The 26,607-nt window shown below is 46.3% G+C and overlaps 1 protein-coding gene across 1 annotated transcript in view; it reads left to right on the top strand.

Annotated features, from left to right (window-relative positions):
• Nucleotides 1-23,773, top strand: part of TBC1D9 (TBC1 domain family member 9) — an 85,112-nt gene extending 61,339 nt beyond the window's left edge. Inside the window, exons 10-21 of the mRNA XM_081092263.1 lie at nucleotides 131-345; nucleotides 2,926-3,043; nucleotides 3,314-3,599; nucleotides 3,897-4,026; nucleotides 5,871-5,969; nucleotides 6,142-6,210; nucleotides 12,473-12,713; nucleotides 15,508-15,573; nucleotides 16,117-16,203; nucleotides 20,314-20,388; nucleotides 20,476-20,579; nucleotides 21,675-23,773. Of these exons, the coding sequence (XP_080948389.1) occupies nucleotides 131-345; nucleotides 2,926-3,043; nucleotides 3,314-3,599; nucleotides 3,897-4,026; nucleotides 5,871-5,969; nucleotides 6,142-6,210; nucleotides 12,473-12,713; nucleotides 15,508-15,573; nucleotides 16,117-16,203; nucleotides 20,314-20,388; nucleotides 20,476-20,579; nucleotides 21,675-22,385 (2,201 nt within the window). The 3' untranslated portion in view covers nucleotides 22,386-23,773. The remainder of the gene's footprint in view (nucleotides 1-130; nucleotides 346-2,925; nucleotides 3,044-3,313; nucleotides 3,600-3,896; nucleotides 4,027-5,870; nucleotides 5,970-6,141; nucleotides 6,211-12,472; nucleotides 12,714-15,507; nucleotides 15,574-16,116; nucleotides 16,204-20,313; nucleotides 20,389-20,475; nucleotides 20,580-21,674) is intronic.
• Nucleotides 23,774-26,607: the final 2,834 nt, after the last annotated feature.

Raw genomic sequence — 26,607 nt, forward strand, 5'->3', positions numbered from 1 at the left:
GGACTTACTGTTATTTCACAGGCGCCCTTTGAATGGCTGGGGAAGTGAAGAGGTTCGGTGGGTGAGTTGAGGCTGCAGACCAAGGACAGGACTCCCACTTTTTGACGTGGAAGCTGTTGGTATTTCCCAGGTGCCATCAATGAGAAGGCCACGCACCCTGGGTACTACGAAGACCTCGTGGAGAAGTCCATGGGGAAGTACAATCTCGCCACGGAGGAGATCGAGAGAGATTTGCACCGCTCCCTCCCGGAGCATCCAGCCTTCCAGAATGAGATGGGCATTGCTGCTCTGAGGAGAGTCTTAACCGCTTATGCTTTTCGAAACCCTAACATAGGGTACTGCCAGGTAAATGTCACAGATGCTTTGTACTAATTGTGTTACTAGCTAGTAAGTAAGAAGAAAGAAGACTATGGTCATCAGCGCTATCACTGCACTGCACCGGGGTTTCTTGGCCTTGGCAGTGTTGGCATGGTGGACTGGATACTTCTTTTTGTGGGGCTGCCCTGTGCTTTGTAGGATGTTCCATAACACTCCTGCTTAATGGCATGTTTGACAGCATCTAGCTACTAAGCGCCAGTAGAACCTCCCAGGTGCGGCGATCGAAATGTCTCTAGACTTTGCCAGATTTCCCCTGCAGAGCAAAAGCTCCCTGGTTGAGGACCACTGCACTGCGCAGAGGAGCCAGGAGACAAGAATGCCCTGACTAGTCCCCACCACGTAGCGGGTGACCTCAGAAAGTCCCTGTGGCCACTCTGATGCACCCTCATCCTGGGGGAGCAGAGAGCGTGCCTGAGCACCAGGCCTCTGCTCCTGCATTCTGGGTCCCACAGTGCTCCTACTCTGCATCCTCCTAAGCAATCATGGCCTTGAGAATATAACTTATATGCTATGGTTATAGTTAATACAGCACACATTACAATAAATGCTAAATGTGATTGAAAAAGTGTTGCTCCACATACCAACTAAAATGATCTCTGATACTAGTACACAAACGACAACTGAGAAAGGTCCAAGATAATGTGACCTTTAAGTTTTAAAGGCCACATATTTAGAGAGGTCTTCTCTGGCTATCCACCTAAAAGCTGAAGGCTTAATTCACACACACACAATGCAGGTCTCCTTGTACCACATTTTATTTATTTGATAGCACAATTTAAATATACCCCCCAAATTGATTAACCTTCACATCTTTATTCTGTCTCTCTGACACCAACACTTAAGCCCTGTGTAACTTGTTACCACTGTGTCCCCCCATCAACTCTCATCCTTCATCTCCCAATACCTAGTCAAGAGCCTGCTACAAAGTACACCCTTAAAAAAACTTACCTTGACTTGATAACTGGCCAGGCCAGTCATGTCATGACCTAGAATCATCTGGTTAATTCTCAAGTGGAATTTTAGTAATGATTTCACTTGGGAAAATATTGAGTAAGACTTACTACAAGAAAGAGCCTATTAGACCTTTTTTGGCATTTATATTATAGAAATCTGATGGACAATTACTGGTTTCTAGAAGATCAAAAGAAGTACAGGAATTAGTTGGCTTCTGATAGAATGGAGTTCATATCTGTCTTTTGATCGTTCTCTTTTTAATTAAGAGGACTATTAAAATAGTTGAGACTGTCTCCCTAAGAGCTATCTGATAATATCTTTTAATAAAGCAGGTCACTCTAGAATGTATGTCACTGGTACTTATCAGGACCTTCCTTATCCAGATGGAAATAATAGGCCAGGACTGTTAAGTTTAAAGGGTTTCATTGTTCTCAGAGGAGAGCCTTAAGCCATGTGTACCTGGTTCTGCAAACCATTAGGATAGATTAAGACGCTTTGTCAAATAGCCTCTGGGCAAAGTGTTTGATTGAGGGTTTGCTTGTCTCTCTCAGTGAATATTGGTGTTCCTGAAGACCCTTAATACTTACAGGCAAATGACTTAAGTGGTTTTACATTTTTAAAAAAATATACATTTTTATTGATTTCAGGGAAGAAGGGAGAGAGAGGGGTGGGGAGAGAGGGAGAGAAATATCTATACTAATAAAAGGATAATATGCTAATTAGACCAGGAGACCTTCCAGACATCCTTCTGGACAAAGCCATGGTGGCCGAATCGAGGCAGAGGTGGTTAGGTGCAATCAGGCCAGGAGGGGAGGGCAGTTGGGGGAGAGCAGACCAGCAGTGGGGGCCAGTTGGGAGCGAACAGGCTGGCGGGGAGTGGGGGGGGGCAGTTGGGGGAGAGCAGGCCTACAGAGGGGGTAGTTGGGAGCGATCAGGTTGGCAGGGGAGGGCAGTTGGGGGCGAGCAGGTCGGCGGTGGGGGGGAGCAGTTGGGGGCAAGCAGGCCGGCAAGGGGGGGGCAGTTGGGGGTGAGAAGGCCGGCAAGGGGGGCGCAGGCAATTGGGGGCGAGCAGGACGGCAGGCAGAGTGGTTAGGGGCGATTGGACAAGCAGGCAGGTGAGCGGTTAGGAGCCAGCGGATGTGAGAGGGATGTCTGACCGGCAGGGGTCCCAGATTGGAGAGGGCGCAGGCCGGGCTGAGGAACAACCCTCCCCCCACAATGCACCAATTTTATGCACTGGGCCACTAGTCAATGATAAGAGAGAGTCATTGATCGACTGCGTGTCCTACACTGGGAATCAAGCAAGCAATCCAGGCATGTGTCCTGACCAGAAATCCAATTGTGACCTCCTGGTTCATAGGTCGACACTCAATGACTGAGCTACTCTGGCTGGGTGGTTTTATATTTTTTAAGGATTGTAGACAAAATAAAACTCCAAAGAATATGTGTGTGTAGCTTGCAAAGCCTTTTAATATTTCATCTGGCCTTTTCCAGAAGTTTGCTGGGCCTTGTGAGACTAATTCAGTCATTGTTTAGGTTAACAATTTGCTTATTTGTTAAAATGTGTTTGGTGACATCTTTTCGTTCTTGTAGGCCATGAATATCGTCACCTCAGTGCTGCTGCTTTATGCCAAAGAGGAGGAGGCTTTCTGGCTCCTGGTAGCTCTGTGCGAGCGCATGCTTCCCGACTACTACAACACCAGAGTTGTTGGTAGGTGGTAGGTGGGGACGTACTTACCTTTTCCTCCACATCTCATCAAGAAGGTGTTTGTTTCTGCAGCTCTCATGCCGGCTACAACACAATTTCCAGCCACCAATTAGGCAGGAAAGTTTCAGGCGACCCCAGTTTTCCACAATGGGAACAAGAGGGCTGAATTCGATAGAGATTGTATACAGTCAGACAGAGTCCGTCTCAGCATCAATTGTGAGCCATTTGCTGGGGTGCGTTAGTAAGAAGGTGCCCTTGTGCCCTCTGCTGCAGGTGCCCTGGTGGACCAGGGCGTCTTCGAGGAACTGGCGCGAGACTACGTCCCCCAGCTCTACGACTGCATGCAGGACCTGGGCGTCATTTCCACCATCTCCCTGTCTTGGTTCCTCACCCTGTTTCTCAGCGTGATGCCCTTTGAGAGTGCCGTTGTGGTGGTTGACTGTTTCTTCTACGAAGGCATCAAGGTGATATTCCAGCTGGCCCTGGCGGTGCTGGATGCGAATGTGGACAAACTGTTGAACTGTAAGGACGACGGGGAGGCCATGACCGTGTTGGGAAGGTAGGGTACTAAGGCTCCTTGAAAATCACATCTGGATCTTCCCTGTTCCTTTTGTTTCCCCCTGGGTTTCATGAATCTTAATTGGCTGGGTGGTAATCAGCATGCCCACTTCTCTTGGTGGCTGAGTATTCATTTTCTTATGCTTTGTTTTAGAAGTTAAGGGAATTTGACTTCATTAAGGAAATTCTAGTCTTTTGTTTCCAAGTGCAGAGTTTGCAGAAAATGTGTGAACTGTGATGGGAGCATTCCAGCTTAGCCTCCTAGGGACTTAGCCTCCTGATTCGTTTCTTCTTCCAGGTACTTAGACAGTGTGACCAATAAAGACAGCACACTGCCTCCCATTCCTCACCTCCACTCCCTGCTTAGTGATGACGTAGAGCCTTACCCCGAGGTGGACATCTTCAGACTCATCCGAACCTCCTATGAGGTAAGACTTGCTTCCTGGCTCAGTGTCACAGCGCTCTGAGAGTGTCACTTCCGTTGCTGACCCCTGGGGGTACCTGCTTCCTTTTACCTGCCGAGAACTAGTTGCTGGAGCAAGTAGCTACCTCCCAGCTAACAGCTTTGAGCTGCAGAGATGGACACTGAATGGGGTCCGTGACTTCTGCTGGCTGTAATACCATGGAGCATATGGCATGACAGGTTCTCACCCTCCAGTTCTTATGCCCACCCTGAAACTTGGTTGAGTGGCAGCTCAGATTCAACTCGGGGTGGACTGAGGTGGGGCTGTTGAGAGCAGACCTGGGGAGGTTGACCTGCACACACCAGTTCACTTCCTATTCTCATGCCAAGTGCCAGGTCTTCTCTGAAGTAGCTAAGCCAATCCTCTTCAATCCAGGGCACATAGAACACCCTGCACCATCCTGAAGAAGAACCAGCCCTGTGAATCCTCTAGAATCGCTGGGCCTAGTTGGGAAGCTGCTTCCCCACTAGGTGGTTCTGGCCCCCCGTGACCCTCGATCTGGTCTTGAATCACAAAGTGGAGCTGCTCAGGGTGAAGGAACCACAGTGTCATGCATCTCATAGCATCTGGTGGTTTGTGGATCTCCAAGCACTCAGTGCCCATTAACTCCTCATGGTTTATCTTTTTTCCCCTACTTAACCTTAGACTTGGTGGCTTTTAATCCTTTCAAATCACTTTAAAAAATTTGTAAGCCAATTTTTTAAAAATATAAATTCACAGGCTCCATTGCAGACCAATTCTATCTGAATCTCTGGCATAAGGCCAAGAATAAGCATTTTTTAAAAAATATATATATATTATTGATTTTTTTACAGAGAGGAAGGGAGAGGGATAGAGAGTTAGAAACATTGATGAGAGAGAAACATCGATCAGCTGCCTCCTGCACACCCCCTACTGGGGATATGCCCAAAACCAAGGTACATGCCTTTGACCGGAATCGAACCTGGGACCCTTGGGTCTGCAGGCTGACGCTCTATCCACTGAGCCAAACCAGTTAGGCAGAATAAGCATTTTTTAAAAGTTCCCCAGCTGATTCCAGTGCCCAGGGAGGGCTGAGAGTCACTGCCCTAGTTGCAGAATGGGGCCACTCATCACAGAGCTGATGATAACCTGGTTTGGATGGACGCATGACACCAGAGGCTCGCCAGACGTTTCTTTCTGTGCTCCCGGATAATCAGCCTGGAGAATAGAAAAGTAGGGGAGATACTGGAGCACATTCAGCTCTGAGACCTGGTCAAGCACACCCCCCCCCCCCCCCCCCCCCCCCGTTGTCGGGAGGTTGTTCTGATATGTTGATCTAATTTCTCATCAATTTCTGGTGAGGAGAGATGATAGCTTTATTCATAAATGCCTCGAGGGGAAGAATCTCACTCATGGTGTGCCCTCCCCAGTCCACACTGGGAGGGATTATAGTGACGATTAGACGGACCGTTTTCCTCTGAGTGGGACCTGTGGGTGATGCTCTGCGGTTCTGTAGAGTTATCCAGAAGGAAAAGATGAAGTCCCAGCCTCAGGTGGACTCAGACACCGAGGTGACCTTTCTGGAGGTCCCAGGACACAGTAAATTACTCAGCAGCCATGAACATGAACAATTTGGATAAATCTCACAATCCTCATGCTGAGTGAAATGAACCAGGGCCAAAAGAGAACATTCTGTGCCATTTCATTTATATGACGTTGAAAAAACAGAGCTTCCTAATGTTCCAGACGGCTCATATGCACCGGGATTGTGTCTCCATCGGTCCTGCAGACACCACACTGGGTGCTTTAGCAGGTTTCTCCGAAACGCCAGTCTTGCTCTCTTCCAGAAATTTGGAACGATCCGGGCAGACTTGATTGAGCAGATGAGATTCAAACAGAGACTGAAGGTGATCCAGACGCTGGAGGACACCACCAAACGGAATGTGGTGAGTCCCAGGAGAACCAGCCTGTGGCCTCCCCCCGCCCCCCCTTCCTCGCACGCCTGCCGGCTCAGAAATCCCTGCTGACACACGGGCGGTGGCTTAGAAGAAAGTCAGGAACTTACCCAACCTGACATTTTGGAGTTTATGAAACGCGTTGTATGTGTTCTTTTAATAGGTGCGAACCATTGTGACAGAAACGTCCTTTACCATCGACGAACTAGAAGAACTTTATGCTCTTTTCAAGGTGAGTTTCAAAGTAAATTTGTGTACATTCAGGGGATTAAAAAATTCACTTTAATAATTGAATTCTAGATTTTTCTGTTACATTTTTAAGGGAAAGCGTGAGTTACAGTGTGCATAAATAGGAAGATAGAGCAGAGAGCATAAAAATGGAATACTAATATGAAAAATAAACATATTCTTCTAACTCAAAGTGGATGTGTTAGCTTTCTTCTAGTCCATATAATATTTTATCAATTTCCTTGGACTTACTACTTTATAGGGGTGCACAAAAGTAGGTTTACAGCTGTAAGTACACAAAACAGTTTCTTCATGTATTGTTCTAATCATAACCTGCATGTCTTTTTCCATTCGAACCTACATTTTTGTGATTTCCATTTTGTAACTCAGCCCATACCAGAAAATACTGTTATTGAAGTAAAGCAATGCAGATATTTTTTTTTCTTTAGAAAAAAAATAGTTTAGTCATAGCCATCATTATCAACATTTTAGGTGAAAATGTGCAATTGACAGGGGGAAAAAATTTAAAAGATGCCTTTTATTCAGGTACCAATTTTATCACGATCTCTAACTGGGTAGCTTGTATACGGTGTCTTTTACTGCCAGAAATAAACTTGGCTGTATTGAGGACTGTGAAGTTAGTACAGGAACAGCCCTGGCCAGTGTGATTCAGTGGTTGGAATGTTGGCCCGCCCACCAAGGGGTTGCAGGTTCAATTCCCAGTCAAGGGCAAGTACCTGGGTTACAGGTTTGATCCCCGGCCCAAAGTGAGTATGAGAACAAACCATAAAGGCACAAACATAAAGATCCGAGTTGTATACGAATAGAATTTAGAATCAGAATGTGATAGCTGTATTGGGATGTTCTATTTATTTTAGTTTCACTGATGTCAGGCATACTGTCTGACCCTGGTAGGTGCTCCAAACATGTATGTTGAGAACAGAAGTAAATTGTGATTATCAATCTGGTACACACACTACATGCTTTGGATGTGGGCACAGAGAGACTGAGGTTTCATAGCTGGGTAGTGATGTGCTTTGTCCACCCAGCCCTGTGACCTACAGAGTGGACAACAGCGCCCCACCAGCCTCCATTTAGCACTTGAAAGTGAAGTCTCCATAGTGTGTCATTTACCCATATCACTAAAGCCCTGCAGCTAATCGCTTGGTGTAAGTGGTTATCCATGAGAAAAGAGTACCTCTTTGTTTCTTTTCTTTTTTTTTTTTTTTAAATTTCATGGAAAGCTTTATTGATGATGTATACTATTCGTATATTTTTAGTACTAATATTAAAAAATATATTTCTATTTTAGCATCCTATATTTTGGCTGGTAGTCCTTACCCTATATTCTCCCCAGTGTTCCAAGTTTTTTGCAATGGTTTGTCTTTGGTGAATTTTCAAAACTAATATAGAGCAATTGCTGGGGTCCAGCTCCAGCAGGTCCAGGGGTTCCCAAAGGTGTAGATGGAGTCGGTGAAGAAGGAATGACACGGAGACAGCGTTCAGTTGATCAGCAGCCTAGCCAGGATCTCTAGCCAAGTTCTGGTCTGGATCTCCAGCGAAGTTCTGGCTAGGATCTCCAGCCAGGTTCTGTGTCCATGTTCTCTTGCTAGGTTCTCCAGCCAGGTTCTGTAGCCATGTTCCCTCGCTAGGTTCTCCGGCCAGGTTCAGTCACCAGGTTCTAGTCAGGTTCTCTTGCCATGTTCTATCCAGGTTTTGTAGCCAGGTTCTGTCTCTAGGTTCTTCAGCCAGGTTCTCTCGCTAGGTTCTGTCTCTAGGTTCTGTTGCCAGTTTCTGTCCAGGATCTTTTGCCATGTTCTCTCCAGCGAAGTTCTTCTGTCTCTAGGTTCTGTGTAGGTTCTGTTTTCTAAGTTCTGTCTTCTTACATCTGTATTTATACCAGTTGATTCCAATCCTATCAATCTCTATTCCAAAGGTTAGGGCGTTTCTTATCTCCATTCCAGGGAGTAAAGATTATGTAGCTTAAGCATGATTGTTCGTAGTTAAAGTGATTAATTACCCGCCTGGCACTTAGTTAAGAGGTTTTATTCCCTCCCTAACTTCAGGGGAAAATCCCTACCTGGGGAAACAACCTTTCTCAGAGACCTTGGTTAAAACACATAGTGCCAAGAAGGTGAGCAAACATATTAAGAACAGTATGCCATATATGCCAGGTCCCTTGAAACAGCAAGGATGGACCGGCTCCCAGCAAATTCCCCCTTTTTTATTTTTTAAAAGCAGGCATTAAAAAGAAAAACCCGAAATGCTCTCTTGTATCCATTTTAAGAGTAGGATTGGCGCTTTCCGCTATTACCTGAGTCCTGATCTATCACCCCAGGGAGAGCTTGCCAATCCTGCACTTTCCTGGGGTGGAAAGGCTGCAGTGGGGTTAAGGATAAGGCTCCTTGGGCATACCTCCTCCCATGCCTTTACATTTACCTTTCCTTCCTCAGAAAAGCATGGACATGCTTCTTGTATAAAACGTTCTGTCTGACTGGGAGTAACCTTAATTCCTCTGCTAGCAAGCATATGTGTTAAAAGATCAATACAGAGTCTTATTTCTTTAGACTCAGTATGGCACATCTTCTTAATCTAAAGATCAATACAGAGTTTTCTTTCTTTGGACTCAGTATGGCACATCTTCTCAATCTAAGTTCTGTACTATCCACCTTCTTACCCTACTTATCCTCTATAGGGGGGTCTGCAGTACCCTGGTGGAGTCCTATCCGTCCCGAGTGTGGGGTTCTCAATGGGAGGCGGGGGGGCTTACCTAGGGGAATCCTGTTCCAGGGGTTCCCAAAGGTGTGGAAGGAGTTGGCGAAGACTATCCACCCTCTTCCTACGGTGGAGTCCTATCCGTCCCGAGTGTGGGGCGCTTACCTAGGGGTCCCTGTTCGGGCGCCATTTGCTGGGGTCCAGCCCCAGCAGGTCCAGGGGTTCCCAAAGGTGTAGACGGAGTCGGTGAAGAAGGAATGACACGGAGACAGCGTTCAGTTGATCAGCAGCCTAGCCAGGATCTCTAGCCAGGATCTCTAGCCAAGTTCTGGTCTGGATCTCCAGCGAAGTTCTGGCTAGGATCTCCAGCCAGGTTCTGTGTCCATGTTCTCTTGCTAGGTTCTCCAGCCAGGTTCTCCAGGTTCTCCAGCCAGGTTCTGTAGCCATGTTCCCTCGCTAGGTTCTGCAGCCAGGTTCTGTCCAGGTTCTCCAGCCAGGTTTAGTCACCAGGTTCTAGTCAGGTTCTCTTGCCAATTTCTGTAGTCAGGTTTAGTCCAGGATCTTTTGCCATGTTCTCTCGCTAGGTTCTGTCTCTAGGTTCTGTTGCCAGTTTCTGTCCAGGATCTTTTGCCATGTTCTCTCCAGCGAAGTTCTTCTGTCTCTAGGTTCTGTGTAGGTTCTCTGTTTCTTAAAGGACAAAGATAATGATCCAAGTCGAAGCAAAACAAAAAAATATAATGATCCAGTTGAGATCCAATTTTGAAGGGATTCTGAGGACCGGGAAGAGCTCTGACTCACAGGGGAGTGGGGAGAGAGGGCCAGGATTTGGGATAACGAAACAGAATTGGGAGTAGCAGCTGGAGGCAGCAAGACCATGGACAGATAATGGAACGGGATATGCATTAGAAAGAGGAGGCCGACATAGGGGGACACCTGGAAAAGGAGGGACAGGGCTGGCGGTGAGAAGTCCCAGCTCCAGAGATGAGTTGAGCCACTTCTTACCTGAGCACCCTTCACTCTCGTCCGTGCGCCTGCAGGTGCAAGATGTGTCCTCCGTGCCTTTAGGTTGTGAGTGAAGAAAGCCAGCGTTTCTTACGCTCAATAACCCTGCCCTCAGGGTGTGTTGACAAACAGGAGTTCCCCACCCTGAGAAAGAATCCGAGACCCTCATTGGTGGCAGGGATGGGAAGGAATCTCTGTGCAACCAAGATAAAAACCTCAGTTATGGACTCTGTCTTGAGTCTTTAACTTATTAAACGCTATGCAGACATGACTATGTGTCAGACACCCACCCTACCAGACCTTTCAGCTCTTCTGGGGGGTCCGTACAGCTGCAAAGGTAAGATGCCATCCTCTCCAAGGCACATACTTTTGGGCTTTGGGCTAAAAACTTGGTAGGAAAGGTGAAAGGCTGCCACCTTGACACAGATTTGGTGGAAAATGTGGCCCAGAACCCCTTTGCCCTAGTTTCTTTTGAACTCTTTCCAGTTAATCACTTCGGTTCTTTTTCAATCTCTGCGCCCCATCCCCAGATGATGGGCTGTGGGATTCAGCCCAGAGCAGGGCGATGATGATCTTCATGGCTTGTCTTTCCTGAGGGTTATGAGCGCCATGAAAGTGTCTCTACCACATTCAGGCTGGTTTCAAAGTCCCGTGGGTGCCTTAGTTAGGAGGAAACCAGAGGCCCGATGCACGAATTCATGCACAGGTGGGCTCCAGCCAGCCTGCCCTGATTGGGGCCTATCAGGGGCGGGGCCTGCACGGGGGAGGGGATGTGGGAGGTTGGCTGGCCGACCCCACCCCCTGGTTGAACTCCTGGTGGAGGGGACAATTTGCATATTAGCCTTTTATTATATAGGATGCCCTGGGTAACCTTTATCCACTGACATCATTCAGGTAAAGGGGACCCCTCCCAGGGATGTGTCACCAACATGTGCCACCCAGAGACGGGTATCACTGATGATAGATCAGAGTACAGTACAGCCCCTGGGACTTCAGCCTCCACCTCCTTCCTCTGACATCACCCCTGCCTCCGCCCGTAGCCTGGAATGCGTCCCCAAGCACAGCCTCCCAGTATTCTCCCAGGGACTACATTGCAGAAAACCTGGTTTTGCCTCTTTTTTCCACCTCCTCTTCCTCCTCTCATCCCTACTCCTCCTCCCCTCTTTTCTAGGTTGTTAACTGCAATTCCCAGTACACCACTGCGATAAAGACATTGGTCTTTGCTCCTTTGTAAGTGAGAGCAAAATGGAATTGCTTCACACTCACAACGGACTCCCTCCCCACCTATTCAGAACCCTGGGCGAGGGGGAAAGAACTGTTCTGAAAGTGCTTTGTTCTGTGGTAATATTTATACATGCTTATAGTGAAATGGTAAGACAGGGAATCCAATAACAATGCAGCCCTGTTTTCATGGCCATCTCCTCCCCCACCTACCACCCAGCACTAATGTGTGTGTGTGTGGGGGGGTGGGGGGGAGGTGCGGGGGGGAGCAGATTCTTCTGGTCCTTTCTATATGTGTGATCTTTGCGGTCTTCCTCGAGCAGGCATCTGTTTCCTCCACAATCAGTATGACCTCAGGAGGAGAGAGGCTGCCTCTCTTCCAAGGACGGAAACAGGAAGCTCTCTCCTCTCCTCCCACAGTGGCTCCTCCCCCTACCTGCTCTAAGCTACTTCAGATGAGTGAGAGAGGAGGGCCACCCGCTCGCAGCTTGAATGCTGCATGGCTAGGATGATGTTTGTGTGATTTTGGTGGCCAGGGTTTATGGGACAGTAAATTATGAACTGGGACACAGAATGTCATTGTGGTCGGCTTTGGCTGCTGGGTTGGATGACCTGTGTGGGCCACTTGAGCCCTGGACTTTGTCATTCTCACCCAGAGAACAAAGTGGTCACATGGCCTAAATGACGGATGCTTTTCAGGTTAACATTCTCTTTATTTCTTTTATTTATTTATTTATTTATTTAATTTTTTTATTTTATTTTATATTTTTATTGATTTTTTACAGAGAGGAAGGGAGAGGAATAGAGAGAAACATCGATGAGAGAGAAACATCAACCAGCTGCCTCCTGCACACCTCCTACTGGGGATGTGCCCGCAACCAAGGTACATACCCTTGACCAGAATCGAACCTGGGACCCTTCAGTCCACAGGCCAACGCTCTATCCACTGAGCCAAATCGGTTTTGGCCTCTTGATTTCTTTTAAATAAAAAAAAAAAGAGTTCATCTTCATGGGAGTTATTTCTTAAAGTGCGTGGAGGGTGTGCATAAGAGGAAGAAGACTGGGGTGGGGGTTCCCTTTCTTTCTTCACCTACTCCAGTAACTGAACCGGATCTTTCCTGCCCGATGTTAACTGCAGAGATGGTTGCCATGGAGCTGGGGCGGTTGAGAGGGGTTCAGGTGGAGATAGAACAGGAGGAGGAGACAGAGGAGCCCTGAGACCAGAGCGGTGCCCCAGGAGGTGCCCACGGGTTGACCAGAAGCCTGTTTCCCCTGGCACCTGCTCTGAGGTGGAGTCCTCCGAACCGTCCTGTCCTTTGTGTTTTCAGGCAGAACATCTCACCAGCTGCTACTGGGGCGGGAGCAGCAACGCGCTGGACCGGCACGACCCCAGCCTGCCTTACCTGGAGCAGTACCGCATTGACTTCGAGCAGTTCAAGGGGATGTTTGCTCTTCTCTTTCCCTGGGCCTGTGGAGCTCACTCCGACGTGCTGGCCTCCCGCCTGTTCCAGTTACTGGACGAAAACGGAGACTCTCTGATTAACTTCCGAGAGTTTGTCTCTGGGCTGAGTAAGGATGTGATGTGGCTGCATGATCTGGGAGGGCAGGGCGGGTAGTCACGCCCGTGGTGCGCAGTGCTGGCTGGCCCCAGGGCCACAGCCCTCACTGCCTCAGAAGATTGGGGTTAGAGGGCAGAGCGGCACATGTTAGGGCTTGCAAACCGATTGTAAAACTCATTTTGAGCTCACGGATATACTATATTATTAAATCATTGTTTTCGACATTAGATAGGCCCCATCACTAGTTAAAAAAAATCAGAGAATTCACAAGACAATAAAATGCCAACCTCAACACTGAAACCACAGACCGTGATAACTTTACAGGAGAAAAAGAAGTGTTTGGGCAGATTGCTTTTCTTTGACCAAAAAAATATATATTTTTATTACATATAAAATGTTTCATTAAATTTCAAAGAAGCATTTCATGGTGTCTTTAATAAAGGCCTGAGAGAAGCACACAGCTCCGCAGTCTGCAGGGCAGCCCTTTCTCTTGTTCGCCAGGAGTTAGCGGGGAGGAAGGACCACGGCTCAAGCAGGCACACCCACCCCTCACCAGCAGCGTGTGGTTTCTGCCTGGCAGCCTTGCTGTCTGACCTGCTCGCTGCCCTCTATCCTAGTGGACTCTCCTTCACTGGGCATTGAGGGGAAAGGCCACCTCGTAGTTGAGCTTGGCCGACAGATAGGAGTTGTGGGTGTAGCAGGCATTGTCAGGCTGCCAGAATGAGATAAGAAGGAAAAATGTTCTTTTCCTAATTGTGCCACTTGGTGACCTTGGGCCACATACTTTAAAAGGACATGCCCAGGAAGGATGAAGGTGGCAGGCACAGAGCCAATCATGGTTCCAAAAAGTGCCCTGAATCTTTCAGAACAGTGATTGGAAGGCCAGAGAAAGCTGACGGTCTTTAAAAAGGTGAAGAGGTGTAGATGAGGTCCTCTTAGGTAAGAAAAAATTACTTGTGTAAAGTTACTCAAAAATATGGGGACGTGGAGGAACTGGCCTTGGTTAAGGGCAGGCACTGTTCTGATGCTGTGGACTTTGTCCTTAATCACTGCATCCAGACAGCAGCCCTTTGAGGTCATAGCAGTATGATGTCTAACATTTACACAGCATTGACTCTGAGCCAGGCATTGCCCTCATGCTTCGTGTGCATTCCCTGTGCCTAAAGGACACGGCAAAGCTGTAGTTCAAACCCAGGCCTCCTGGAGGCACAGTGTGTGCTGTTACTATTACTACCATGTGCTTATTATTAGATTTCTCATTTTCAGTTAAAGAAATGGAAGCTCAGAGAAGTTAAGTAACTTGCTGGGACATTTATCTGTTATTGAACTGAACTGGACGCACAGTTAGCACACGCTGGGCCCAGGGTTCGTATGAGTGCTCTCTCAAAAGCTCATTTTTTCCTAATTACTCCATGCGAAAGACAGCAAACACGATGTGTTTTTTGTTTGTTTTTGTTTTGTTTTTTTAGCGAAGAAGGAGTTATTAATTTTTAAGTACACATAGAATACACTTAGGTGTTCGGCTTTTTAAAAAAGTAAGACAATCCAGACAAGGCTAAGGACCCCTTTGACCCTACCCTAACTTACTATTATATTGGTGTCTATGAAAAAGGGTTGTTCTTTTTTAAAATTATCTTTGAACAAGAACAAGGAAGAGGAAAAAGAGAGGTTCTGCATATAGAATGTGATAGAGATAAATAGAAATATTTAATTTACTTAGTGTAGTCAACTCCAATAAGAAAAATACTTTCCAAAATCTTCAATAAAGGAGAGTCCAAAAGAGAGAAAACGTGGAAAAAGAATACAAAAGCCTCTTAAAATGCAGGGAGTTCTTGAGCAGAGCAAGCCACCGCCCAGATGACTGAGAGAATTCTGAGCTGTTGTTGGGCACATGGGTCAGGTACAGTGATGGAGACAGACAAGTTGGCCAGAAAAGTGAAATTCTGTTCAGGTTTTTAAAAATTAAAACATGAAAGTTGCTGAGGCCGAAACCGGTTTGGCTCAGTGGATAGAGCGTTGGCCTGCGGACTGAAAGGTCCCAGGTTCGATTCCGGTCAAGGCCATGTACCTGGGTTGCGGGCACTTCCCCAGTGGGGGATGTGCAGGAGGCGGCTGATTGATGTTTCTTTCTCATCGATGTTTCTAACTCTCTCTCTCCCTTCCTCTCTGTAAAAAATCAATAATATATATATATATTTTTTAAATGATTTTGTAAAAAAAAAAAAAAAGTTGCTGAAGATGGATCTGTAATTTTAATATCAATCCCCAGAAAGATTCCTCTAGAAATCTGAACAAATAAATGGCCTATAATGAAATTAGAAATAAAGAATTGCTATCAGCAGCCATGAATTAGGTGTATCTCCTTCTCCAGTTGTGTTGCCGAGAGGCAAGAGTCGCTAAACACATCACAGATGCCATGACACAGCTGGTCATTGGAAAGATACCTCATTGTGAATGGAGAAGGTGGAAGCATCTGGAAGTCGGTGATTGCGTGACTGAACACTGGCCCCAAAGTGCAATGTTGAATGAGTCAGTTTCAACTGAGCGTTCTCTAGTACTTTGGGCTCGGTGTGAACCTCTGATTGTTTCCTACCTGAGTCTCCCAAGGTCACAGACTAAGTACAAAGGGTTTGAAACCAGGAATCCTGGTTCCAGAGCTCTTGACCCAAGCATGCCCTGGCCAGACCTTCTGTGACCTCGAGTCTTGGTTTCAATTTGTAAAAAGTAGACTTTTCCAGGGAATGCTAAGACTGGAGGAGTTTCTAACACACAGTGCATTTCATGTTGGTGTTTTGGAATTCTAGGTGCTGCCTGCCATGGGGATCTCACAGAGAAACTCAAACTCCTGTACAAAATGCATGTCTTGCCTGGTAAGTGAGCCACACACAGCGGCACATGCACGTAACCATGACCTGTTTGCCTCTTTTCGATACACAAAATCACTCACTGGTCACTAAGAATGAACTGAATAATGACGCTCTACGTAACTTCCTGAGTCGGCTCCTTGAGTCTGCAGTCATTTACCTGTCAGAGTGTGAGTTGTGTTGACAGCAAAGAGCAGTCTCTGCTAGAGAAAGAATAACTAGCATTTGGCAGCACATGGGATTCCAGGGACTCTGAGATGCTGAAGCTAGGAGCAGTAGTTCTAGCCCTGACAGAAACAAGTAGGAAAGATGGATGAGAATGTAAGTTTTAAACAACATTGGCCTCCAGCTGGGATCTATCTAACAAAACAATTAGAGAAAGAGTTGGCGCTAGGATAGAGACAGGGTAAAACTTTAGGTTGTGACCCTCCCCCACCTGGGTACCATTAGTGCCTCATCCTGTCCTGGGTCACTTCTTTAACGAGTACAGCACAGGGTCAGCAGTCGTGGCCCTGCCTGTGTGAGAATGACCTTTCCCGCCCTCTCCAGAGCCATCCTCTGATCAAGACGAGCCAGATTCTGCTTTTGAAGCAACTCAGTATTTCTTTGAAGATATCACCCCAGAATGCACACATGGTAAGTGGCTTTTTTTCACCAGGGTACTATATTTCTCTTCCACAGAGCCCTCTGCCACTGGAAAAAGTTACCTCCAAAGCTAGTCAGTCAAAGAAGTAACTATGTGTACGGGTTAATAATGGCAGATTTTGTAATCAAAGAAAACACAATTTCAAGAGAAACATCAAAAGTGCTTTATTCAAAGTAATGTCCATCACTAGCTACACATTTCCCCCATCTTTCAGGTAATTTGTGGATACCATCCCAATAGAACTTTTCTTGTTTTGAGGCAAACCATTCAGACACCCAATTTTCCACTTCTTCGTACGTTTTGAAATGCTGCTCAGAAAGTGCATGTGCCATCAGTAAAGTTATTTTACTGATAACTTTTCGGTTTTCCACTTGTCTTTCATTCAGTTGATGTGGCACCCATTTTCCTTCCTTTAAAATCTTTCCCATTGCTTGTAAACGATCGGGAATTGTTTGCTGACAACGTTTAGTCTTTCTGCAGGTTGTTTTTGAGTTTGACACACATCTTCATCCAATAATGCTTGTAATAGTTGGTCTTCAAACTTTTTCGGTTGACCTGGACGATCTTTGACTTTCACATCGAAATCATCACTTTTAAACCGGCGTTCACAAGTATCTTGAGATGGAGCATGTTCACCATAAGCTTCCTGAAGCGTTCAGCAGCACTTTTCGTCAAAACAAAGTAATGAATTAAAACTTCCCGCAAATGCTCTTTTTTGGGCACAAAATTGAACATTTTTAAGCGGAAAAATATCTATGATTTAACACCTTCAGCAAATTTGACATATGAAGTTTGTTTTTTTTTAAATATATTTTATTGATTTTTTTTACAGAGAGGAAGGGAGAGGGATAGAGAATTAGAAACATTGATGAGAGAGAGAGAAACATCAATCAGCTACCTCTTGCACACCCCCTACTGGGCATGTGCCCGCAACCAAGGTACATGCCCTTGACCGGAATTGAACCTGGGACCTTTCAGTCCGCAGGCCGACGCTCTATCCACTGAGCCAAACTGGTTAGGGCGACATATGAAGTTTTGAAGTTTGTTGTCAATACAGCAAAATAGCATACATGCATACATATCAAATCACGTATATATCAACATATGTGTAACTCCGTCTAGTGAAAAAAATCTGCATTATTAACTGGTACACCTAGTATATGGCTATGCTTGCTTGATATGTTACTTGATAAGATATTTAAATTTGGGCAATTTTTGGGGGGCAGGTACTTCAGCCCACTGAAGGGATCATGGGCCTCATGTCCACTAGCTTAGAGAAGACACGTCCGCCAGGCTGTACACTCTGCTCCCCTCTCCCTGTCGGGTCAGGCTCAGTAAGCTTGTCATGCTGCTGTCCACAATCTGGACAAGCATCATATCAGAAAGCGTTCTCTCAGATACGCTTTTGCTCTGTGATAGATGTCTGAAAATTCCAGCCCGTGGGGCCAGATCTGGCCCACGGCCTGTTTGTACAGCCTGTGCACTCAGAATGCTTCTGACATTTTTAAATGGTTTTTAAAAAATCACAAGTAATCTTTCATGACATGGGAAAATTATATCAAATTTAAACTTTAGTGCCTATAAATAAAGTTTTTTTGGAACACAGCCAAGCTATTACTCCTTTGTATGATGTCCATGGCTGCTTTTATGCCTCAGAGGTGGACTTGGGAGCTGGGGCAGAGACACACTGCCTGCAGGGCCTAAGATAGAGGGTGGGCGAAGGTAGATTTATACTTCTGAGTACTCGAAACACAGAGTTTATCTTTGTATTATTAGTTGTTAATTATTGTACTGTTTTTCATACGAACAACTACCTCACCCTGCATTTAGTGTCTGGCCCTTTACAGAAAAAGCTTAGTGCTGCCTCTGTGGTTGGTAGGTCCACAGAGACATGATCCATCTCATTGTGTATATCCCCAACTTATTACATTAAGTCCCCTACTGCTTGGTCTTGCATAATTAAGCAGCGTCTCTCAGCTTGCCACTGCAGTGGGTTATCTGCCTTCTAATTCATTCTGCGGGCAGCTTCATGGCTTGCCCAAGTCTGACAGTAAACATGGGTTGCTCCTGAGTCCTTTTGCCTCTTAAATCCTGCCATCCCAGAATAAGCACAGCTGAGACCTGCTTTTAACTGTGAGCCCTAAGTCACTGAGTAGAGGAGTGAGCCAAACCCAGACTCACTATTGTTGGCACTAGAAATTGAGGGTCAGCGCTTTGGACAGAATCTGTATGCTATTACCTAGGTGACCCCGGGCAGCCAACTCCAAAGGTACTATTGCTTTTGTTGAAATTTTAAAAACAGATATAACATATAAAATAAGCTAAAGATATCTTTAAAGCTTGTAATACAAAGGTAACTAATAATATCTTGAAATATTTCTTTTCAGTACTTTTTATTCATATATGTAATTATAGTCATATATATAGCCTATCTAATAAGAAAGTAATATGCAAATTGGCCGTCACTCCAACACACAAGATGGCCGGCAGGGGAGGGCAGTTGGGGAAGATCAGGCCTGCAGGGGAGGGCAGTTTGGGGGGGAACCAGGCCAGCAGGGGAGGGCAGTTGTGGGGGAACTAGGCCAGCAGGGGAGGGCAGTTGGGGGGGAACCAGGCCAGCAGGGGAGGGCAGTTGGGGGAGGAACCAGGCCAGCAGGGGAGGGCAGCAAGAGAGGACCAGGCCAGCAGGGGAGGGCTTGGGGGGGACCAGGCCAGCAGGGGAGCAGTTAGGTGTCGATCAGGCTGGCAGGGGAGTGGTTAGGGGGTGATCAGGCTGGCAGACAGAAGCAGTTAGGGGCAATCAGGCAGGCAGGTGAGTGGTTGGGAGCCAGCAGTCCTGGATTGTGAGAGGGATGTCTGACTGCCCATTTAGGCCCGATCCCACACCGGGCAGTCGGACATCCCTCAAGGGGTCCCAGATTGGAGAGGGTGCAGGCTGGGCTGAGGGACATACCCTCCCCATCCCCCTGTGCACGAATTTCGTGCACCGGGCTTCTAGTGTGTGTGTGTGTGTGTGTGTGTGTGTGTGTATACATAAATAAATAAAATTGGGATCAAACTGCCTCTGCAGTTTTATATCTTGTTGTTTTTTGTTGTTTTTTTCACTTCAAATCCAGTAAGCATGCTACCACATCATTAAACATTCTCTAAAAACATGGTTTTAAATGGTTGTATACTCTCCATTGCATGGGCTTACCATACATGAGTTTTGAATATCTATACTTGTTGGCTAAATCATTTCAACGGGAAGAGGAGAGGACTTTCTCAATGACATATAGTCCATTGTCCTCACTCTGTCTTCAAAGCCACTGGGATTGCTTCAACACTAAATGCAGTCAAGGTCAGATACCAGGCAGACAGTCCCCTTGTGGTTGGTTGAAGAAGCGCTCCAGGCCCTCCCACCGCTGACACTGACGGAAGCTGGTGCTGGCCTCTCTCTTTCGAAGTGCCTGTGTGCTTTGTAACCTCCCGTTTCAAGAAGGGAAAAAAAAAGTTAAAAGTGGTTTCCCGGAAAGTCATATTTTCGAAATGCCAGATTATAAGTCTAAAGGAGTTTTGGAACATATAACATTTGTTTCCTTTATCAACTTGGATTTCCGTTTGTTTTTAGAAAGTGAGTTTTTGGTCTTTTGCAGGGCCTGACAAAAAATCTGGTTGCAAAGCTAGGATGGCAGTGTAACGGGGGGGGAGGGAAATCAAGATTCACCAGAGCAAGTGCCACCCCTTTTTCTGCCCTGAAGATGCCGTGATGTCATCCCTTTATTTCCTGGTTGTACACTAAACCCCGGTTGTGATAAAGCATCCTGAGGGGGGTATTTCTTCACCTAGAAATAGGGTTATCAGATAAATTACAGGACAGCCCGTAAAATTTTATTTCAAATAAGCAGTCAGCAGTTTGTTTAGCATGGACACACACTAGAACATGATTTGTTGTTGATCTTAAATTCAAATTTAACTGAGTGTGCTGGGTTTTTGTTTTGTTTTGTTTTTGCTAAGTCAGACAACCCTACCTAGTGGTCTCTCTGTTTCCTACTACAAATGCTAAATGGATAGGTTCATTACGTAACAGTCTACTTTTTCTTCTGAATATTCCTTGGCAGTGGTTGGCTTGGATAGCAGAAGCAAGCACAGCGCAGACGATGGCTTCGTTACCGTGAGTCTGAAGCCAGACAGAGGTACAGACTCTCTTCTATATGTTTACCTTCCTGCGGGTTGGACACTGTTTCTTGGTGTTTGAACACTTTTTCATATCTGGGTTTTAGGGAAGAGGGCAAATTCTCAAGAAAATCGTATTTATCTGAGGCTCTGGACTACAGAAAACAAGTCAAAATCAAAGAATGCAAAGGATTTACCCAAATTGAATCAGGTAAGCTCTCAACAGTTCAATTCATTCATATTAAACCTGACGACTCTGTTTCCTGGTCATAGATAAATACAGAATAAATACCCCTCAAAAGCAATGGTAGCTTGGGCACTTAGGTAGTATCTGTTTACACCTATTCTGTGCATCAAAAATATGCTCAGTTGTGAGAAAATGACCTCCCAGAGAAAATGTGAATCACAAAATATCCAAAATTTTTTTAAAATGTATTTTATTGATTTTTTTTTACAGAGAGGAAGTGAGAGGGATAGAGAGTTAGAAACATCGATTAGAGAGAAACATTGATCAGCTGCCTCCTGCACACCCCCTATTGGGATTGTGCCTGCAACCAAGGTACATGCCCTTGACCAGAATCGAACCTGGGATCCTTCAGTCCACAGGCCGACGCTCTATCCACTGAGCCAAACCGGTTAGGGCAAAATATCCAAATTTTGAGAGTCCACACCTCATCCCAGTCATTAAAAGCACCCTCAGATACTCAAAAGACCAGGCTGAGCTGTTTCCAGATCTCTGCTCAGCTATGACGATGTCTGACATTTTTTTCTTCAAAAGCTGATGTGTAATGAGGGAGATGAAACAACACAGGTAATTAGAACACAGTATGGACGTGTCGACTTTCCTAACGGAAAACAGATAAGCCATGTGGGTGGGGCGGGAAGGCATATTTCTCTGTCCAGGGGCCCCAGCAAGGTGTCCTGGGGGAGAGGACCTGAGCTAACCTTGGAGAAACTGCCATGCCTACCCAAGGGTGTAGGTGTTAAATGACATGAGATCTGGGATTTCCCTGAGATACTTCAACAAAGGATGAAAACGTAACGAAGCAACTGGGTAGCACAGTCTAACTCTAAGGACGGGTATGTGAAGGTTCATCATTTCATTCTTCCCGCTGTCGCTGATGTTGCAAGTTTTTAAAACTAAAAAATGGTGCCCTTTAGAGACCGCGTCAACCCCCCCCATGCACAGGACTTTCCGGTGATCTTTCAGGAGCCCTAATGCCAGATGCTTTGCAGGCCGCTTCCCTCCTGTCCCTGCTCCCCCAGGGATGGTGACATTCTTTGTGCTTCTCCACATCCCTCCCAGGGGCAGTTCATCGAGCTGTGTAAGACGATGTACAACATGTTCAGCGAGGACCCCAACGAGCAGGAGCTGTACCACGCCACGGCGGCGGTGACCAGCCTCCTGCTGGAGATCGGGGAGGTGGGCAAGCTCTTCATCACCCAGCCGGCGAAGGAGGCGGGCGGCGGGGCCTGCACCCAGGGCATCCTGGGGGTGCCCTTCTCCAGGAAAGGGCCGGGCCAGCCTTACGGGGCGGAGTCCGCCGAGTCCCACCCGGCCAGCTTGGCGGGCGACAGCGAGGAGCACTCCCTGGGAGGGCAGATGGAGGACATCAAGCTGGAGGACTCCTCGCCCCGGGACCACGGGGCCTCCTCCTCCATGCTCATCTCCGACGACGACACCAAGGACGACAGCTCCATGTCCTCGTACTCGGTGCTGAGTGCCGGCTCCCACGAGGAGGACAAGCTGCACTGCGAGGACATCGGGGAGGACACGGTGCTGGTGCGCAGCGGCCAGGGCTCCGCGGCGCTGCCCGGCAGCACCTGCCTGGACCGCGACTGGGCCATCACCTTCGAGCAGTTCCTGGCCTCCCTCCTCACGGAGCCCGCCCTGGTGAAGTACTTTGACAAGCCCGTGTGCATGATGGCCAGGATCACCAGTGCGAAGAACATCAGGATGATGGGCAAGGCCCTCCCCTCGGCCAGTGACTACGAGATCTCGGCCTTGTCTGGCTGACCCGCCTTCCCTGGGAGGGGGCGGGAGAGGAGGGGCCAGGAAAGGGTCTTTTTTATGTTCTTCTGTCTTGAGGTTTCTTTCTTCCTTTTAAATTAAATATTTATTAGTACCCAGCTCGAAACCTCGTGTTTTCATAATATAATACAATGCAAACTGTGGGAGAAATATTTAACACCTTGCTGTAGGTATAGGACTCTCTTGTTGGGGGAAGGGGGATTTACCAGAACACAGTATATTCAGTGAATTCCAAAAAAAATATGAATCTGTCTGTGATATGTGTGTATTATAACTTCTTAGTCTTGCTGTGAAGCTGTAGACATGGTTTAAAAAAAGAAAATAGTGCTGCTTAATGCTAAATAAGGCAGCAGCCATTTGTGTATTTGGGCTTTTTAAATAAAATCAGAGCTGTAAGGAAAAGGAGATGTTCTTAAATGGAATGGCCATTGTCAGCTGGGGTAAATCCTAGACCACTTTGGGGAGCATTAAAACTATTTTTTAAGATTTGAAATATATTTCATAAAAAGTCCTCTATTCAAAAATTATATTCCGCAGATATTCCCCACAAGGGGAAAACATTTGAGGTTCTAAACAGTTACGAACGTGTGATTTTTATATGGTGCCAGATTAACGGTTCTATTTGGTCAATTCGGACACATTTTGCATTCAAAAAGCCAGCTATTATTTGTGTCAGCTGCCAGAACTCAGAGAGAAGGAACAGTCTTTTATTACAGAGAATCAAAGTGGCGATGAAGGTGACTGAGGGCTCAGGATTTTTTTTTTTTTTTGCAACGTGAGGGGAAATAGAATAAAAGTACTGATGCTTCTGATCCTGGATTTTCAGCTTCTTGTTACTCATTACAAATAAAGCAAAAAATAAATAAATAAACTTTACCATTTCCATACTCTCTGTAGATTCCAGAAATTTATACCATGTATCACATACGATCATCTTTCTGATTAAATCAATGTAGAGATCACGTAAACGGGGGGGAAAAAAACCTGCAAGATAATGTAACTGAATGTTTTAAAGCAGAATTTGTCACTTTATATAAAGCATAGTATGCTCTGTCTGTTTCCTGAATGGATGTGGAAATGAAACTAGCACACCTGCACTTTGGAGTCATGCTTCTTTTTTATTACTGTCCTCACTTCAGATGCTGGAGGTTTTCCCCTTCCTGTGGAATTCGTCACCATGGTCACGTTTCCTTTGCTTCTTCAGGATAGTCCTGTGAACACATTCCTTTATGTTACTGTACGTTGTGTCCTTATTTTAGCTGTCGCCGTTTTGTTTTCAATTTTGTTTACAGAATGACTTTTAAACTGTCCAATGAAGTAGTGTTACCCTCAAGTAAGATCAATGTGAACAAATAAAATACATCAGATACTCAGATGTGGCTTTTATGGGCTTTTGAGTTCCTGCTTACGGCAATAACATTCTTCTTTTAACAACATTGCAGGGGAAATTATATTAGGCAACCATTTTGACTAAATAAACATTTTTACAGGCAAGTGTTTTGAGATAAATACAGCGTGTAGTGATGTGCCTATGAAGGCATGCATTTAAAACAAGGAAAGGAATTTTTTTAGTTATCTGGTTACTGAACTCATCCTGCATAAGTGAGTAAAGGGTGAAAATTCCTGTCCCATTCTTTTTTTTTTTTTTTTCAGTGTTTTAAATCTTCATTATTGAGAGTATTTCATATGTCCCCTCCCTCCCTCCCCCCCATTGACCCCTTGTAGCCCTCCCTCGCCTCCTGCCCCAGGCCTTCACCGCCCTTGTTTCATTAGCACACTGTAATGCCACCTTGTTTCGTTGTTACTAGTACCCGGTAATACCATTTGTTATGTATTTTAAGCGAGTGACTAGCCAGCCATTTGTTTGACTTGACTCTAAGATTGTTACACATTCTTCCATCATGTGTTTCTATCTTTAAAGTCACTTAAAAGCTACCTCAGGAAATAACTCTTGAAAATCTGATTCAGGTTGAGGGTGGGGGATAAGCATGTGTTTAAATCTGTCGCCCTGTCCTGGCTGGTGTTGCTCAGTGGTCAGAGCCACGGCCCACCCGTCAAGGGCACACACCTGGGTTGCAGGTTTGACCCCCTGCCCGAGGCCCCGTTGGGGCATGTGTGGGAGGCAACCAATCGATGTGTCTCCACATCGTTCCTCTCCTCCTCCCTCTCTACCTCGCTCCCTCCCACGCTCTGAAAAGCAAGCGGGGGTGGGGGGAGAGAGGGGGGTATTCTCGGGTGAGGATGAACAGAAAACAGTGATAAATGGGTAGCCCTCTGAATGAGAGGAGCCGGAGCGCCCGTTGTCACGGACAAAGGCGCGCTAACCCTGAAAGCACGTGTCTCCTGATGCTGTGGGAAGGTCATTTGTGCCAGCGCGTCACGGTGCTTCCAGCGTGGCAGCGGCTTATGCTCTCGGGGCTCGAGTTAGTCTGTTTGCTTTAAAGATGCGAATGGAGGGGCCTAGAGCTTCAGACGTGACAGTCCAGCTTGGTCTCTGAGACAACTAGGCTTGCCAGCTCATTTTCTAAATGAGCATTTTCTAAAAAGAAAAAAGATGATAAAGTGCCGGGGTCCAACCCCAGCAGGTCCAGGGGTTCCCAAAGGCGTAGACGGAGTCGGCGAAGAAGGAATGACACGGAGACAGTGTTCAGTTGATCAGCAGCCTAGCCAGGATCTCCAGCCAAGTTCTGGTCTGGATCTCCAGAGAGGTTCTGTTTAGGATCTCCAGCCAGGTTCTGTGTCCATGTTCTCTTGCTAGGTTCTCCAGGTTCTCCAGCCAGGTTCTGTAGCCATGTTCCCTCGCTAGGTTCTCCAGCCAGGTTCTGTCCAGGTTCTCCAGCCAGGTTCAGTCACCAGGTTCTAGTCAGGTTCTCTTGCCAATTTCTGTAGTCAGGTTCAGTCCAGGATCTTTTGCCATGTTCTCTCGCTAGGTTCTGTCTCTAGGTTCTGATGCCAGTTTCTGTCCAGGATCTTTTGCCATGTTCTCTCCAGCGAAGTTCTTCTGTCTCTAGAGAACGTTCTGTGTAGGTTCTGTGCCTAGGTTCTGTCTCTCTTGTTCTGTCTTATTACATCTGTATTTATACCAGTTGATTCCAATCCTATCAATCTCTATTTCAAAGGTTAGGGCGTTTCTTATCTCCATTCCAGGGAGTAAAGATTATGTAGCTTAAGCATGATTGTTCCTAGTTAAAGTGATTAATTTCCCACCTGGCACTTAGTTAAGAGGTTTTATTCCCTCCCTAACTTCAGGGGAAAATCCCTACCTGGGGAAACAACCTTTCTCAGAGAGGTGACCTTGGTTAAAACACATAGTGCCAAGAAGGTGAGCAAACATATTAAGAACAGTATGCCATATATGCCAGGTCCCTTGAAACAGCAAGGATGGACCGGCTCCCGGCAAATTCCCCCTTTTTTATTTTTTAAAAGCAGGCATTAAAAAGAAAAACCCGAAATGCTCTCTTGTATCCATTTTAAGAGTAGGATTGGCGCTTTCCGCTATTACCTGAGTCCTGATCTATCACCCCAGGGAGAGCTTGCCAATCCTGCACTTTCCCGGGGTGGAAAAGCTGCAGTGGGGTTAAGGATAAGGCTCCTTGGGCCTACCTTCTCCCATGCCTTTACATTTACCTTTCCGGCACCTTTCCTTCCTCACAAAAGCATGGACGTATTTCTTGTATAAAATGTTCCATCTGACTGGGAGTAACCTTAATTCCTCTGCTAGCAAGCATATGTGTTAAAAGATCAATACGAAGTCTTATTTCTTTAGACTCAGTATGGCACATCTTCTTAATCTAAGAATCAATACAGAGTCTTCTTTCTTTGGACTCAGTATGGCACATCTTCTCAATCTAAGAATCAATACAGAGTCTTCTTTCTTTGGACTCGGTATGGCACATCTTCTCAATCTAAGTTCTGTACTATCCACCTTCTTACCCTACTTATCCTCTGTAGGGGGGTCTGCAGTACCCTGGTGGAGTCCTATCCGTCCCGAGTGTGGGGTTCTCAATGGGGGTGGGGGGCTTACCTAGGGGAATCCTGTTCCAGGAGTTCCCAAAGGTGTGGATGGTTAAAACACATAGTGCCAAGAAGGTGAGCAAACATATTAAGAACAGTATGCCATATATGCCAGGTCCCTTGAAACAGCAAGGATGGACCGGCTCCCGGCAATAAAGTTCCTGTCTAGCTTTTCACGGTTGGGTCATGTCTT

Source organism: Myotis nattereri (genome assembly GCF_964212035.1).
Source record: "Myotis nattereri genome assembly, chromosome: 5".
In the NCBI taxonomy this organism is placed as follows: domain Eukaryota; kingdom Metazoa; phylum Chordata; class Mammalia; order Chiroptera; family Vespertilionidae; genus Myotis; species Myotis nattereri.